Source organism: Malus sylvestris, chromosome 9 (genome assembly GCF_916048215.2).
Source record: "Malus sylvestris chromosome 9, drMalSylv7.2, whole genome shotgun sequence".
Taxonomy (NCBI): domain Eukaryota; kingdom Viridiplantae; phylum Streptophyta; class Magnoliopsida; order Rosales; family Rosaceae; genus Malus; species Malus sylvestris.
The window spans coordinates 12,816,250-12,832,272 of NC_062268.1; the positions used below are offsets into that span (position 1 = coordinate 12,816,250).

At 40.2% G+C, this 16,023-nt stretch overlaps 1 protein-coding gene and 1 long non-coding RNA gene across 2 annotated transcripts; both read right to left on the bottom strand.

The window, feature by feature from the left end:
- Nucleotides 1-1,597: 1,597 nt before the first annotated feature.
- Nucleotides 1,598-2,788, bottom strand: LOC126582810 (uncharacterized). Its single transcript, XR_007609598.1, has 2 exons — nt 2,664-2,788; nt 1,598-2,392 (listed from the first exon to the last, which is right to left on the bottom strand). It is a non-coding gene; the product is annotated as an uncharacterized LOC126582810 (long non-coding RNA).
- A 717-nt stretch (nt 2,789-3,505) lies between these two features.
- LOC126582809 (metal tolerance protein C4-like) lies at nt 3,506-15,067 on the bottom strand. Its single transcript, XM_050247016.1, has 13 exons — nt 14,592-15,067; nt 14,424-14,475; nt 14,175-14,307; nt 14,030-14,085; nt 13,584-13,698; nt 13,392-13,449; nt 13,197-13,315; nt 12,694-12,813; nt 12,350-12,451; nt 12,196-12,268; nt 4,069-4,136; nt 3,892-3,952; nt 3,506-3,795 (listed from the first exon to the last, which is right to left on the bottom strand). The coding sequence occupies exons 1-13, from the start codon at nt 14,866-14,868 to the stop codon at nt 3,671-3,673; spliced, it is 1,359 nt and encodes a 452-aa protein (XP_050102973.1). The 5' UTR covers nt 14,869-15,067; the 3' UTR covers nt 3,506-3,670.
- Nucleotides 15,068-16,023: the final 956 nt, after the last annotated feature.

Here is a 16,023-nt window from a genome sequence, read left to right on the forward strand (position 1 = left end):
CGCTCGTATGCTACTTTTTGTTTGGTTGTTTGTGTTGCTGGGAACAGGTAATAGGGTAAGTAAATTAATGGGAAGTTTAACGAAAAGCACTCGGTACTGTTCATTTTAACAAAGAAACACATTTTTACACTAAAAAGTCAATCATGATACTATTCACTTTACCTTTTATTTTGTCTTTATCATTAAAACTCAAAGTTTTCAAGCTCTTTTCATTAATTTTTCTTAAATTAATACGTTATCTTCCTGGAAGGATGCAGAAAGTTCCACGAAGTGTGAAAGATTGACTCGGTCCAAAGCCACCAGACTTAGCCCGCGGTTCACGCGGTTCCCTTTTTCTTCGTCCAAATTTGAAACGTCAAGGAAAATGTCATCCACCCATAGTGTCACTACCAAATACCGACTAGTAATTAGTGGAAAGAAAATCAATGGTCATTATATAAAACATATGAACTGTCAGTGTCAATCAATGGGTTTGGAGTTCATTTGGGATTGCGTCTCTAGGAAGCACTTTTACTGGAGATTAAGGGCTTTTGAAAAAAGGAAAATGAAAGTGTTCATCAAGAAAACATTAAAAATTGATTTTAGACCATCTTCAAAAGAGATGTCAAATTTTAAATCTAAAATTTAAATTTGAAGGCTTACGTGGTACTTTGACATCTTTTAAAGTTTTGCTCTCCAACCGATATGCCAAATTTTAGACATGAAATAAAAATTCATATGTATTTTCTTTGCATTGGGAATGAAAAGAAACAAAAGAATAATGCTTTAAACCATTATAAATAAATAAAAAGTATTTAATAATTAATTAAAATTTTTGAAAGTGCTGTCAAATTTGGCGTAAGGGAACAGATATCATTCTATGTCATGCCACATCAAATTTGGCATCTCGGTTGGAAAACATTAATATTGTCTTTTATTACCGTTATTGCTAATTTAGACATTTTGACTTCTCCTTTAGAGATGCTCTTAGAATTCAAAATCATTATTACATATTTATGCTTAATATTGTCAAGAAACGCTTTATTTATTAGGGTATTGTTATCCACACACTTATTTTTAATTTTTGGCACAATTATTTTGATTTTGACTATCGGGATGAATGAATTGAAGAAAATTAGACTTCTGTTAAATTATCTGTCAATTTAATTGCTAAATGATGATGTGGTAGCACTTGGGCCCACTTCCATTTAAATAATAAAATAAAATCCAGAATTTTTTTTAAAAAAAATCAAAATTTGAAAGAATTAACTACAGTGGTGAAAGGCTTGGTATTAAAGCCTTGCTAGTTCAAACCAAGGTATAAAATATCAATGATATCGGAAATATCGATAGTCCAAAAAAACGGAAATTTCGATAGAAATATCGGGATATTATCGATATCGATAAAAATTGAATTAAAACCACGGAAATTGTAAGAAAAACTTGGAAATTTTTATTGAAACTTTGCAGGATGTTTATTTAGTCAATTATCTATTAGTTTATCACAAAAAATTGGAAGGAAATGCATTGCATGATAGATATAACTGATTTAAGTTGATTATATAACGAGCTGGCAAACATTGTGAGTGTAGAAAATATGTAGTAATTAATGAAACAATTTAAACACACCATAATCATTTATATATAATGAATTAGTACAATATTTTACACTTTATATATTGCATGGTAAGATACATGAGTGACTTAGTAAGGTCTAAAATATCGATAATATCGGAAATATCGGTAGTCCAAAAACACGGAAATTTCGATGGAAATATCGGGATATTATAGATATTTTAGAACAATTCAAACCACAAAAAAAATTAAAAAATAGAAAAAAAATTTGAAAGGATTTCTTTTTGGCCGCCGTCGTCCCCAATCATCCGCTCCCTCGTTTTCCCACCGCCAACCTCGCCAGCCCTTTCCCCACCGTCCTCTTCAGCTCCCTAACCTCACTCAACTTTTCTTCGAAAACTCCATCTTCCCTCATGAGTTTATTCAGTATAATGGATTTGTGAAATTGAATGCAAAAATAATCGGGAAAATTAGGTGACGGACGAGGGCTGAAGCTGAGGGTCTGTAGCTGCGTCGCGCTAGAGCCGTCTTCGCCGCCTGAATCGACTCGTTCTCAGAACCCGCATCGTTGCCACTAGGTTCGCCTGATCAGAACCGATGACCCGCTGCTTCTCAAGAACCGCTACCACCACTGTTTTGCACCCGAATCTGATCTGCACCGTTTACCTGACCTAACCACTGCTGCTTTATCCTGAATCGAGATCTCATGGTTTCGAACTGTTGCCGCCTTGACCACTGCACGAACCCAAAACCAGAAAGCACCAAATCCATTGACGTTGCCCCCACATCGTACCAGACCCGATTGCCTTGAACCCCTGTGGACGATTAGGGACGAAGGCTGCAAAAAAAAAAAAAATCCTTAATTTCTTCATTTTTTATTTTTAAAATTTCAATTTTGTTTTCATTTTTTCCAAATTCTATTTTATTATTTAAAAGTGAGTTGGCTCCACGCTGCCCCATCATCATTTAACAATTAAATTGATAGAAAAATTAACGGAAGTCTGACATTACAAGAAATTCATAAATTGATATATAACATTATAATGTTCAAAAGATGAGGTATGAAATTATTATGTGATCCAAAATTAAAGTGGTAAAATGTAATTTACCCTTTATTTTCTCATTTTGGTACAAGGATTTTGGGAAGAGGAATTTATGCTAAACCACACAATGGGCTATACATTAAATTTGTCATCAATCCATCCAAAAGAGTATGATGAGATTGAGAGTAAAGATGAATACCAGTAGTCTACAATGATATAGAAGTGGCAATTGCTAGCAACTTCTTTGGAAGAAGAATTCTAGGTATATGGGCGTAGACATTGAGGCCTAATTTTTCACATGTGAACCGCCAACAGGATACAAACTTATGTAGCCCTTGCGTAAATGCCTATGTGCTTCATCATTACATTAGAGCTGATTTGGTATTGCTATGCTTTGAAAAAAAACTGCTTCTGCAGTAATGTAAAAATAAGCTCATTTTTGCTGCTTCACGTTTTCAGTTTTTTTTCACCCAAAACTGTAAAAATAAGCTGTTTTTAAATGTTTACCATACATATTTTTGAGCTCATCTTTTTTCAATACCCACTTTTTATAAAAGCATCTCAATACCAAACCAGTAGTAAGTGCACCTTCACCTAACGACCACGCGAGAGCAGCCGTCCAGCCACCTCTCCAACCCGGCTCAAATCCCAGACCATACCCAACCCATGCCGCCACCCAAAGTGGCAAATCACGCCTCAAAGTCAACCCATACCGCTGTAATTCGAGCAGTTTTTCAGACACTAATCAATGAACTGTTGGTTCGAAGATCTGTACAATGTCCAGAATGAATTTAAAGAAGCTTGTGCTGGGGCTAAAGTTCCATGAAAATAGGCTTTGTGTGGATGTTTATACAATTTTGCATAACCATGGCTAAAGTTCAGCGAACTGCCAATCGCGCACAAGAAAATTTACGTGTGGTATCTCTAACATAAGTATTGGCAGTTCGTATACATGTTTCTACATCCTGCCTAAACGAAGCAAGAAGCCGTTCATGTCATAAAATGAATGGTAGCACAACAGATTTTCTGAAAAGAGTTGATAAAACGTTACCACAGAAATATAAACTTGTGAATCATGGGGATGGTTCTATTGGATTGTGTGCCTCGATATCAACATGCCGTATACCAGGAACAAGTGCTTGGATCTCCTTTTCCAATCTATCAACTTCACTTCCTAACGCTGTCACTACCTCTTCACCTGCAATGGGAGATGAAGTTCATAATGCATTGCACGTTGAACTCGGTCATCAAAATGATTTTAAAAAGTACATAAAAATATACGCTTAACACATACCATAGTTTGACATCATTTTAAGCAATGCACTATCATCCTTCTCCTTTGCAGCTTCATGAAACTGCATCGCATCCACAAAACACGCAGAAATCAGCTCATAAGCCAATAATATGAGTAAAACATTTAGAATGAAACTCCAGGTCAAAGAAAGTTTCAAAAAATATAGAAATGGTTAACCTGTCTTGCCCATTCTTCACGCCCAGTCCTAGAGAGATAATTTTGAACTACCACCACTCCATTGAAATCTGTACCATGCAGATAGCGACCATTATATCACACTGATATCCCAATAATGCCAACAACAACAACAACAACAACAAAGCCTTTTCCCACTAAGTGGGGTCGGCTATATGAATCCTAGAACGCCATTGCGCTCATTTGTGTCATGTCCTCCGTTAAATCCAAGTACTCAAATCTTTTCTTAGGGTCTCTTCCAAAGTTTTCCTAGGTCTTCCTCTACTCCTTCGGCCCCGAACCTTTGTCCCGTAGTCACATTTTCGAACCGGAGCGTCAGTAGGCCTTCTTTGCACATGTCCAAACCACCGGAACCGATTTTCTCTCATATTTCCTTCAATTTTGGCTACTCCTACTTTACCTCGGATATCCTAATTCCCAATCTTATCCTTTCTCGAGTGCCCATACATCCCACGAAGCATCCTCATCTCCGCTACACCCATTTTGTGTACGTTGATGCTTCACCGCCCAACATTCTGTGCCATACAACATCGCTGGCCTTATTGCCGTCCTATAAAATTTTCCCTTGAGCTTCAGTGGCCTACGACGGTCACACAACACGCCGGATGCACTCTTACACTTCATCCATCCAGCTTGTATTCTATGGTTGAGATCTCCATCTAATTCTCCGTTCTCTTGCAAGATAGATCCTAGGTAGCGAAAACGGTCACTTTTTGTGATCTTCGCTAGATTGCTCCGGTCATTAGTGTGGATAAGTACATAAATGGATAGAGATAGGAAAGCAAACACAAGATGTACGTGGTTCACCCAGATTGGCTACGTCCACGGAATAGAGGAGTTCTCATTAATTGTGAAGGGTTTACACAAATACATAGGTTCAAGCTCTCCTTTAGTGAGTACAAGTGAATGATTTAGTACAAATGACATTAGGAAATATTGTGGGAGAATGATCTCGTAGCCACGAAACTTCTAAGTACCGGAGTGTGGTATCGTCTTGACTTGCCTTATCTGTCTCATAGGTAGATGTGGCATCTTCTCTGGAAGTACTCTTCCTCCATCCAGGGGTGGTATCTGTAACTGGTGGAGATGCACAAGGTAATGTATCAATTTCACTTGAAGCTTACTTGTAGTTTCATGCTTGGTCAAGCGAGATACAAACCATGTAGTAGGAGTCCCCCAAATCGCCGAGCTGGGGGATCTGCTGAAAGAGGTGACAGACAAGGTAAGCAATCAGAGCTCCGGCTGATTGTTCACATTCTCCCTATCTTGCAGGCAGCATGAAGGATAAAGAGAAGAAAAATGAGGAGTGATGATATGGGATACTTTTACTTTTGAAGAAGTAACTTTCCACAGGCTTATTCTTGAACTGGGCTGGAGGGTTTTCTGGTTTCCTCCAAAGTATAAGGCCGACTGAAGAATTTGAGGGTCAAAACAAGTCCATCAAATCTAGAGTACGTTCGACCCTGCTGATATGGGATACTTTGCTTTTGATAGAGTAGTGGATGTATCGGCACGTGTGCTGTTACGCTTGTCTCCACATGCTTCCTTGTATCCTTCTCACTTGCCCTATCTGTTCCTCAGGCAGATGCGGTATCTTCCCTGGAAACATAAGATGTTGAAGATGAGTACTCGAGAGCAATGCCAGGTAAGTAATCAGGTAAGGGGTTCCAGGCAGTCAGTTCCTGGCTGGAAGCTTGATTCCAAGTGTTGACTGATTGCTCTCTTTCTCCTTGTCTTGCAGGTAAGAACAAGGCCAAAGGAAAAGACAGGGAAAAAGCATGATATGGGATACTCTTGCTTTTAACCCTGATGATATGAGATATTCTTGCTCTAGTATAGCTTGTTTACAGAGGTATTATCGGGGGGAAAGAAAGCTGAATATTTCGAAATGCTTTGTTGGGAGTGCCCTCTCAGATAAGAGAAAGGGTTGAGCATTTTTGTAGGTCTGCCTGTCCGTTAGGGATGGAAGTCGACATATATAGGAGTCTCCCTAACATCAAGTAATAATGTTATTCCTTTACCCTGCTTGGTTATAGCACGGTAGTGGGAGCTGCCAGCTTCACATGTTTTAATTCTGTCAGAGCACTTTGAAAAAGTGGTTTGTGGTATCTGGAAAGCTGATGTTGCGTGTGAAGATTACAGACCTGTCGGGGGTCTGGCTCTCGAGATTCGGAGAACGATGCCTCTTCGATTTTTGAGAAAGCAATCCTACTGGGGGTCTGGCTCTCGAGATTCGGAGAGCGGTGTCTCTTCGATTTTTGAGAAAGTAATCATGTTGGGAGTCTGGCTCTCGAGATTCGGAGGGCCGTGCCTCTTCGATTTTGGAGCAAGCAATCTTGTTGGGAGTGTTTTCTCGAATGTGAGTAAAGGTTGGGCATGTTTGCTAGTCTACCTTGCCACGAAGCACAGAGGTTGACACACAGGGACTTTCCAATTATCCAGCAGTGGTACTGTTCCTTTACCCTCTCTTCGATTTTGAGAAAGTAATCATGTTGGGAGTCTGGCTCTCGAGATTCGGAGGGCGGTGCCTCTTCGATTTTGGAGCAAGCAATCTTGTTGGGAGTGTTTTCTTGAATGTGAGTAAAGGTTGGGCATGTTTGCTAGTCTACCTTGCCACGAAGCACAAAGGTTGACACACAGGGACTTTCCAATTATCCAGCAGTGGTACTGTTCCTTTACCCTCTCTTCGATTTTTGAGAAAGTAATCATGTTGGGAGTCTGGCTCTTGAGATTCGGAGGGCGGTGCCTCTTCGATTTTGGAGCAAGCAATCTTGTTAGGAGTGTTTTCTCGAATGTGAGTAAAGGTTGGGCATGTTTGCTAGTCTACCTTGCCACGAAGCACAGAGGTTGACACACCGGGACTTTCCAATTATCCAGCAGTGGTACTGTTCCTTTACCCTTGTGGGTAATAATATGGTAGCTAGACCTTCAAAATTTATGTGTCTAAACTTTGTTAGTGTTGTTTCTTTGCAATTCTTTTACCCTTCTTGGTCAGAGCGATGTAGTGGGAGCTGCAAGCTTCACGTGTCTCAACTTTGTCAGAGAACTTTGGCAAAGTTATCTGTGGTACCCATGAGCTACTGTTGCGTGTGGGAAGTGGGTGATTGAACAGTACGATTCATGTGCTTTCTACTTCGCCAGAAATCTTCGACAGAATGCCCATAATTTCCGCAAAGCTGAGTGTGCGTGTGACAGGTGCTGACAAGGCTGGAAAAGTAGGTGCCTCTTCGATTTCTGAAATCGGCCCTCGTGGTCTCTGAGCAGCCCAGCTTTTGAGAAAGCAAGCCTCTTCGATTTATGAGATCGGCCTTTGTGGTCTTTGAGCAGCCCAGCTTTTGAGAAAGCAAACACCTCTTCGATTTCTGAGATCGACCCTCGTGGTCTCTGAGCAACCCAGCTTTTGAGAAAGCAAACGCCTCTTCGATTTCTGAGCAGGCGCCTCTTCGATTTCTGAAGCTTCGTCAAGTGCAGATTTTTATAGGGGCTGACATTAAGTTCCAAAGCACACTTGAATATCCACCAGTAGAAGCTCCATTCTTGCACTTCTAAGATCTTGATTTGTCCGACCTCTTCTCTCTTCAACACCTTTGAAAATGTCTGGCCCCTCCGACCGTCGTTTTGACTTGAACCTTGTTGAAGAGGCAGCCCCGCCTTCTCCAGACAACATATGGCGCCCATCCTTCGTCTCCCCTACTGGTCTTCTTACCGTTGGGGATTCCGTGATGAAGAATGATATGACCGCTGCGGTAGTGGCCAGGAACCTTCTTACTCCCAAAGATAACAGACTACTTTCCAAACGGTCTGATGAGTTGTCTGTTAAGGATTCTCTGGCTCTCAGTGTTCAGTGTGCAGGTTCTGTGTCTAATATGGCCCAACGCCTATTTGCTCGAACCCGCCAAGTTGAATCATTGGCGGCTGAAGTGATGAGTCTCAAACAGGAGATTAGAGGGCTCAAGCATGAGAATAAACAGTTGCACCGGCTCGCACATGACTATGCTACAAACATGAAGAGGAAGCTTGACCAGATGAAGGAATCTGATGGTCAGGTTTTACTTGATCATCAGAGATTTGTGGGTTTGTTCCAAAGGCATTTATTGCCTTCGTCTTCTGGGGCTGTACCGCGTAATGAAGTTCCAAATGATCAATCTCTGATGCCTCCTCCTTCTAGGGTTTTGTCCAGTACTGAGGCTCCGAATGATCCCCCTCCGGTGCCTTCTCTTTCTGGGGCTCTACCGACTGCTGAGACTTCTCCTAAGCAACCTTTGTGAAGGCTCCCTCTTGTTTGTTTATTTTGACTCAAGTATATGTACATATTTGTAACTTATCGGGGATATCAATAAATAAGCTTTCCTTCATTTCAACGTATTGTGTTAAATACACCAAAGCCTTCTTCGCTAAGTTCTTTGAATTTTCTTTTGTTGAAGCTTGTATGTTGAAGTTTTGTGAGTGGAGCATATAGGTTGAGGTAGTGTTCCCTTAATTTCCCGAGTGAGGAAAACTTCTCGGTTGGAGACTTGGAAAATCCAAGTCACTGAGTGGGATCGGCTATATGAATCTTAGAACGCCATTGTGTTCTGTCCTGTGTCATGTCCTCCGTTAGATCCAAGTACTCTAAGTCTTTTCTTAGGGTCTCTTCCAAAGTTTTCCTAGGTCTTCCTCTGCCCCTTCGGCCCTGAACCTCTGTCCCATAGTCGCATCTTCTAATCGGAGCGTCAGTAGGCCTTCTTTGCACATGTCCAAACCACCGTAACCGATTTTCTCTCATCTTTCCTTCAATTTCGGCTACTCCTACTTTACCCCGGATATCCTCATTCCTAATCTTATCCTTTCTCGTGTGCCCACACATCCAACGAAGCATCCTCATCTCCGCTACACCCATTTTGTGTACGTGTTGATGCTTCACCGCCCAACATTCTGTGCCATACAGCATCGCCGGCCTTATTGCCATCCTATAAAATTTTCCCTTGAGCTTCAGTGGCATACGGCGGTCACACAACACGCCGGATGCACTCTTCCACTTCATCCATCCAGCTTGTATTCTATGGTTGAGATCTCCATCTAATTCTCCGTTCTTTTGCAAGATAGATCCTAGGTAACGAAAACGGTCGCTCTTTGGTATTTCTTGATCTCCGATCCTCACCCCTAACTCGTTTTGGCCTCCATTTGCACTGAATTTGCACTCCATATATTCTGTCTTTGATCGGCTTAGGCGAAGACCTTTAGATTCCAACACTTCTCTCCAAAGGTTAAGCTTTGCATTTACCCCTTCCTGAGTTTCATCTATCAACACTATATCGTCTGCGAAAAGCATACACCAAGGAATATCACCTTGAATATGTCCTGTTAACTCATCCATTACCAACGCAAAAAGGTAAGGACTTAAGGATGAGCCTTGATGTAATCCTACAGTTATGGGAAAGCTTTCGGTTTGTCCTTCATGAGTTCTTACGGCAGTCTTTGCTCCTTCATACATATCCTGTATAGCTTGGATATATGCTACTCGTACTCCTTTCTTCTCTAAAATCCTCCAAAGAATGTCTCTTGGGACCCTATCATACGCTTTTTCCAAATCTATAAAGACCATGTGTAAATCCTTTTTCCCATCTCTATATCTTTCCATCAATCTTCGTAAGAGATAGATTGCCTCCATGGTTGAGCGCCCTGGCATGAACCCGAATTGGTTGTCCGAAACCCGTGTCTCTTGCCTCAATCTATGCTCAATGACTCTCTCCCAGAGCTTCATTGTATGACTCATTAGCTTAATTCCCCTATAGTTCATGCAATTTTGTACATCGCCCTTATTCTTGTAGATAGGCACCAAAGTGCTCATTCGCCACTCATTCGGCATCTTCTTCGTTTTCAAAATCCTATTGAAAAGGTCAGTGAGCCATGTTATACCTGTCTCTCCCAAAACTTTCCACACTTCGATTGGTATATCGTCTGGGCCTACTGCTTTTCTATGCTTCATCTTCTTCAAAGCTACACCCACTTCTTCCTTCCGGATTCTACGATAAAAAGAGTAGTTTCTACACTCTTCTGAGTTACTCAACTCCCCTAAAGAAGCACTCCTTTCATGTCCTTCATTGAAAAGATTATGAAAATAACCTTTCCATCTGTCTTTAACCGCGTTCTCTGTAGCAAGAACCTTTCCATCCTCATTCTTGATGCACCTCACTTGGTTTAGGTCCTTTGTCTTCTTTTCCCTTGCTCTAGCTAGTTTATAGATATCCAACTCTCCTTCTTTGGTATCTAGTCGCTTATACATATCGTCATAAGCCGCTAACTTAGCTTCTCTCACAGCTTTCTTCGCCTCTTGCTTCGCTTTTCTATACCTTTCACCATTTTCATCGGTCCTATCCTTGTATAAGGCTTTACAACATTCCTTCTTAGCCTTCACCTTTGCTTGTACCTCCTCATTCCACCACCAAGATTCCTTTTGGTGTGGGGCAAAGCCCTTGGACTCTCCTAATACCTCTTTTGCTACTTTTCGGATACAACTAGCCATGGAATCCCACATTTGGTTAGCTTCCCCCTCTCTATCCCACACACACTGGGTGATTACTTTCTCTTTGAAAATGGCTTGTTTTTCTTCTTTTAGATTCCACCATCTAGTCCTTGGGCACTTCCAAGTCTTGTTCTTTTTTCTCACTCTTTTGATATGTACATCCATCACCAACAAGCGATGTTGATTAGTCACGCTCTCTCCTGGTATAACTTTGCAATCCTTACAAGTTATACGATCCCCTTTCCTCATTAGAAGAAAATCTATTTGTGTTTTTGACGACCCACTCTTGTAGGTGATCACATGTTCTTCTCTCTTCTTAAAGAAGGTGTTGGCTAAGAAGAGATCATATGCCATTGCAAAATCCAAGATAGCTTCCCCATCCTCGTTTCTCTCCCCAAAACCATGGCCACCATGAAAACCTCCATAGTTGCCTGTCTCCCTGCCCACGTGTCCATTTAAATCTCCTCCTATAAATAACTTCTCCGTCTGAGCAATTCCTTGCACCAAGTCTCCAAGGTCTTCCCAAAATTTCTCCTTCGAACTCGTATCCAACCCTACTTGAGGTGCGTACGCACTAATCACATTGATAAGTTCTTGTCCTATTACAATCTTGATTGCCATGATTCTATCTCCTACCCTCTTGACATCTACAACATCTTGTGTCAAGGTCTTGTCCACGATGATGCCAACACCGTTTCTCGTTCTATTTGTGCCCGAATACCATAGTTTAAACCCTGAGTTTTCTAGATCCTTTGCCTTACGACCAACCCACTTAGTTTCTTGTAGGCACATAATATTTATCCTTCTCCTCACCATAACTTCTACTACTTCCATAGATTTTCCCGTCAAGGTTCCTATATTCCACGTTCCTAAACGCATTTTGCTCTCTTGAACTCTACCTTTCTGTCCTAGCTTCTTCACCCTTCCCCGTCTAATAGGATCAAAGTACTTCTTTTGTGTGTCCCGTGTAAAGTTGATAGGAGCATATGCTCCCAAACAACTTTGAGTGGAGTCGTTCGAAAAGAAGTTTCTATAGCCCCCTTGCTCATTTAACACTGTATCCGGGTGCCGATGGAGATACAGCGACCCTTGCTCACTTATCACTGTGCTCAGGCCACACAGCGCGCTACTTACGGGTGACGCCCTAGCTTTAGCGCGATTTCGTTCTGGATTCATTTTCATAAGGATTCGACGTGATCATGGAGTGCCGGCTGTCGACTACCTGACGCCCTCCCCCTCCTCCTTTATCCGGGCTTGGGACCGGCAATGTAAGATAAACTTACACGGCGGAGTTTGATATCCCAATAATGCCAAATGTAAAATAATGTGAAGTATGGAGGAAGAACATATAGTTGAAGTAATAAATTTCAGTTTTAGTGGTAATCAAATTGCAAATGAAATATGTCATCGTTAAGTTAAAACGCTGCAAACGTCTGCATGTTGATAGTTTCAATACGTTGCTAACAATAAAGATCATGATACACTTTATTTACAAATTCAGCCAAAACTATGAATACCAGAACAACAGTGGTTTGTTAGAAAACGTGTTAACCTAACCCAAAATGAATCAAACAAATAAAGAAGACAAGATGAAAGAAAGTCACCTATTTCAGCCTTAAATCTGAAGAATCCAGGACCAATCACCTCACTTTTGCAATCATATAGAGAATCCACAACCTATAACAAAATCAGTTATACTAAATAACCTTAAAAGCATGAAGGTATATCAATTACCAAAATCATTTAGCATAATTATACCGGGTCATTTTTCAAAAACTGGAGAACCTTCTCCATATCATGGTCGTCCATTGCCCTGCCAATCAAAGCATGTCGATTCCTTTGGATCAGAAAAATAGCCACCTGCATGGTAGATTCAACTCAGTTGTATAATCACAGTTTCACTGCGGGTCTGCGTCACAATGTGTTGTGTTACTTAGGTTTCTTTTTTTTTTCTTTTTTTCTTTCTGAATACCCAGCATTTGGTACTCAGACAACTTCAAAATCAGCATTGTATTGCAGATATTCACTTCATTTTTTAGACAGCAATGTGGTATTCTATTACAGTTTCTGCATAATTTTTTATGGAAAGAAGCATCACATACCATTCCAAGTAGGTTGCCAACTACAATCGATCCTATGGGGTCATAAATTGCATTTCCTGTTCTATTCACTGCAACCAGTGATGCCGCAGCAATAGCAAGACCAGTTACAGCTGCGCCATCCTGCATACATGAGATATTTTACAAAGGGATAATAGCTTGTTTCATACCAGCATAATTGTATTCAATCACCTACTGAAAAGTAACTTGACAACTGCTAACATGTAGAGAATGAAACTACGAAATATATGTGTGGCTTCATCATTTCTCAATCAAACTCTAGGCTTATGCTACGTTAATGAAGGGTTTCAACAACATTACACGTTGGGTTTGACTGCTTGAGATAGTTTCTTGCAATTAAGTAGACTCGAATATACTAATTGGTGTTACTGAAACTTTCATTCGTCCCCATTTCTATACCTAATCATTTCTTTCTTTGCAATAACAGAAACAAAAAATTTCCAACAACCAAATGAGAATAAAGAAACAATAACCCAGTGTATTACCTCTGTCATGACTGCAACAGATGTGGGATCGTGTCCGCGCCATATAAAGTCTCTCAATTTCATGCCCTCAGCAGCTGCACCTTTCTTGACAGCTTGTATGGCAACAAGAAGAGAAGCACCTAAGGAATGGATGCAAAGGTTAAAAGCGGGGGAACATGAAAAGGAAATAATATAATCATATGCATTGAGTTGTACCTTCAATAATAAATGAGCCACCAATCACAAGAGCTGCATACTGACCATTTGGAGGAGGCTGAGCAAACCGCAATAGAATTTACAAACACATCAGATAAGCTAAGAAATTAAACGTAAGACATTAGAAGAAAAAAAAGTACAAATAGGTTTCAGTAACAAAGTTTGCCAAGTAAAAACTCAATTAGTAATAACCTGTGAAGTCCACAAGTTTTGAACTCCATGAACGATAGTAGCACCCGAACCAAGACAAAAGATACCAACAGCAGATATCAAAGACCAGACAAATCTTTCCTTGGAGTATCCATAACTGCCAGAATCAAAGATATAGCATGACAATTAAAACTAATTTTTAGTGCGAGCAGAAAATAATATATAGGCATGTAGTTAATTTCTAATCACAGCTCTTGACCTCTATATTAACATCCAATTCCACTGGAGTGAGTATTCTAGATCATAAAAGTGCTTAAACCAGTCTAACTAATGGCTAAGTCTTATTCTAGGTAATAGATTTCTTCCTTCCGAAACCTTTCTTAAGACTGTTACATAATGCAAAATTTGTGTTGATAAAAAGACAAATGAAACAATGAAATCTAATGAAGATCGATGCGAAAAGTTGATCACGGTATAGAAAGACTCACGGGTGGAGAGCATCCGGTGCACGCCTTGAGCTACTCAAACCATAAGCAAGAAGCGCCTACAATGTCAACATGGATTAGTTTCTCTGCATCAATGAATCGATTCAATCGTGAAATGCAAAATCACAACAACATTGACTTAGAATACCTGATTTGCAAAATCCGCAACCGAGTGCACAACTTCAGCAAACATAACATGGCTAGAGGTAGATAACCAGACACCAAACTTGAGAGAAAATACAAGGAAGTTGCACCACAATGCAGTTGTGACTGCCCTTTGACTAGCATATAGATTTAATGGAAAACATAAGAGTTCAATACAATTCCAAGAAATTAAAGAAACAAACAATAAAAATTTACAAAATAAAAAAATTGCAGACATTTCCGGGCTCAGTACCTGTGCTGGTCATTGAATTCAATCTTCACCTGCTTAGCTCTAGTAAAGAAGCCTGAAAATCAAAACATACCCAATTACCCAAATGCACAAAATCTTCAGCTAAAATTGACAAATTCATCACTTTCCAAACAAAATTTCATGAACTCCAAAATCGAAAAAGGAACCTACTGCGATGGATCAAGTGCTGCTGCTGCTGTTGACCAAGAGCAACACTACCCGAAGAAACCAAGTCCGGCAAGACCACCCGTTTCGAGCAAGCAGCCGAAGAAACCAGGCCGCGCAGCAGAGTGTGAGCCGAGGAGCTAAACGGAGCGTTTTGGGGGACGCTGCGATCGTCGTCCTTGGGGTCTGAGTAGTGAAAGAGCAGAAATTGGGAGGAGCAGCGAGGACTAAAGCGGTGGGTGGGGCGAAGGCGGGAGACGAGAGTGTAGGAGGACGTTCTCATCTCATCTGCATGGAAATGTTCATGGATTCTCAGAAAGCTACTGCATTTCGATTGTTTTAGGGTTTTGAGGTTGGGAATGGTTTAGGGTTTTCTGGGTTTGGAGAAAATAGTGAAGAGACGCAGAGAGAGATTGAAGGTGGTGTGACAGTGAGCTAAAGAGATGCTTTTGCTCGTAGAGAAACGGTAACCAATTCCGCCCCAAAAAAAAAGGGGACATTTGTCGGTGGAACCGATATACCGATGATAAATTACGTGTTATTATATAAATAGTGTGGAATATATGTGTTAAAATGTTAATAACTTAAAAACTAAAATTTATCACCACTCCTATTAAAACACGTAGAGTATCATTTGTGTTTCCGTCATAACTAAAAATTTCTCCCAAAAAAGTTAAAAATTAAAAATTAAATCATAATTAAAATTTTCCGCAAGTTGTTCTTAACCATTGGGTGGAAAGGAGTTGTACTTTTGCATTCTAGTGTGGATTCGAACTTCGTCAACTTCTTAATCTAACATTTGACCAATAATGCTATCGTTTTATCATAAAAAAAAAATTAAAATTTTCCCATATGCAACAGCCAACCAGTCAAAATGGAGGAATAATGACGAAGATAGGTGTTGAATGGGTATATAACCTCCATCTAGAATTTTGACCATGCAAGAAATTATTTTTTAATAAATAATATGATGACACCTATTCATAATATGATGACCAATTCATATATCATCTTTTTAATAATTTATTCATTTCAATTTTATTTTTTAAATTTGTTAGTTAATATTTTGGTCTCAATTAGTTTACAAGATTGAATGCCGGTTCTTCTTCGAGAATTGAAGAGGAGAGAACGGGCAGACGTTGAACGATTAATTTCTATTTCTCGTTAAAGCCTTTAGTGTAATGAATCGCAAGCTTGCCATTAAGAAGGAAAGACATAATAAGGCTTGGGAACCGACGAGTGACGAAGGTTATCGAAAACTTTCAAGTGAAAGATCCTCACTCAAACTAAGTATAAAGCCAAGTGCGCATGGAAATAACGACTCTGCTATGAAAGAGTAGACAAACTACGCCCATTTCTTTATGAGTGGCTTAATCAAGTTACTACTTATACCATATTGAAATTAAGCGTGACCTTTCTCACAATTAGGTGTTGATCC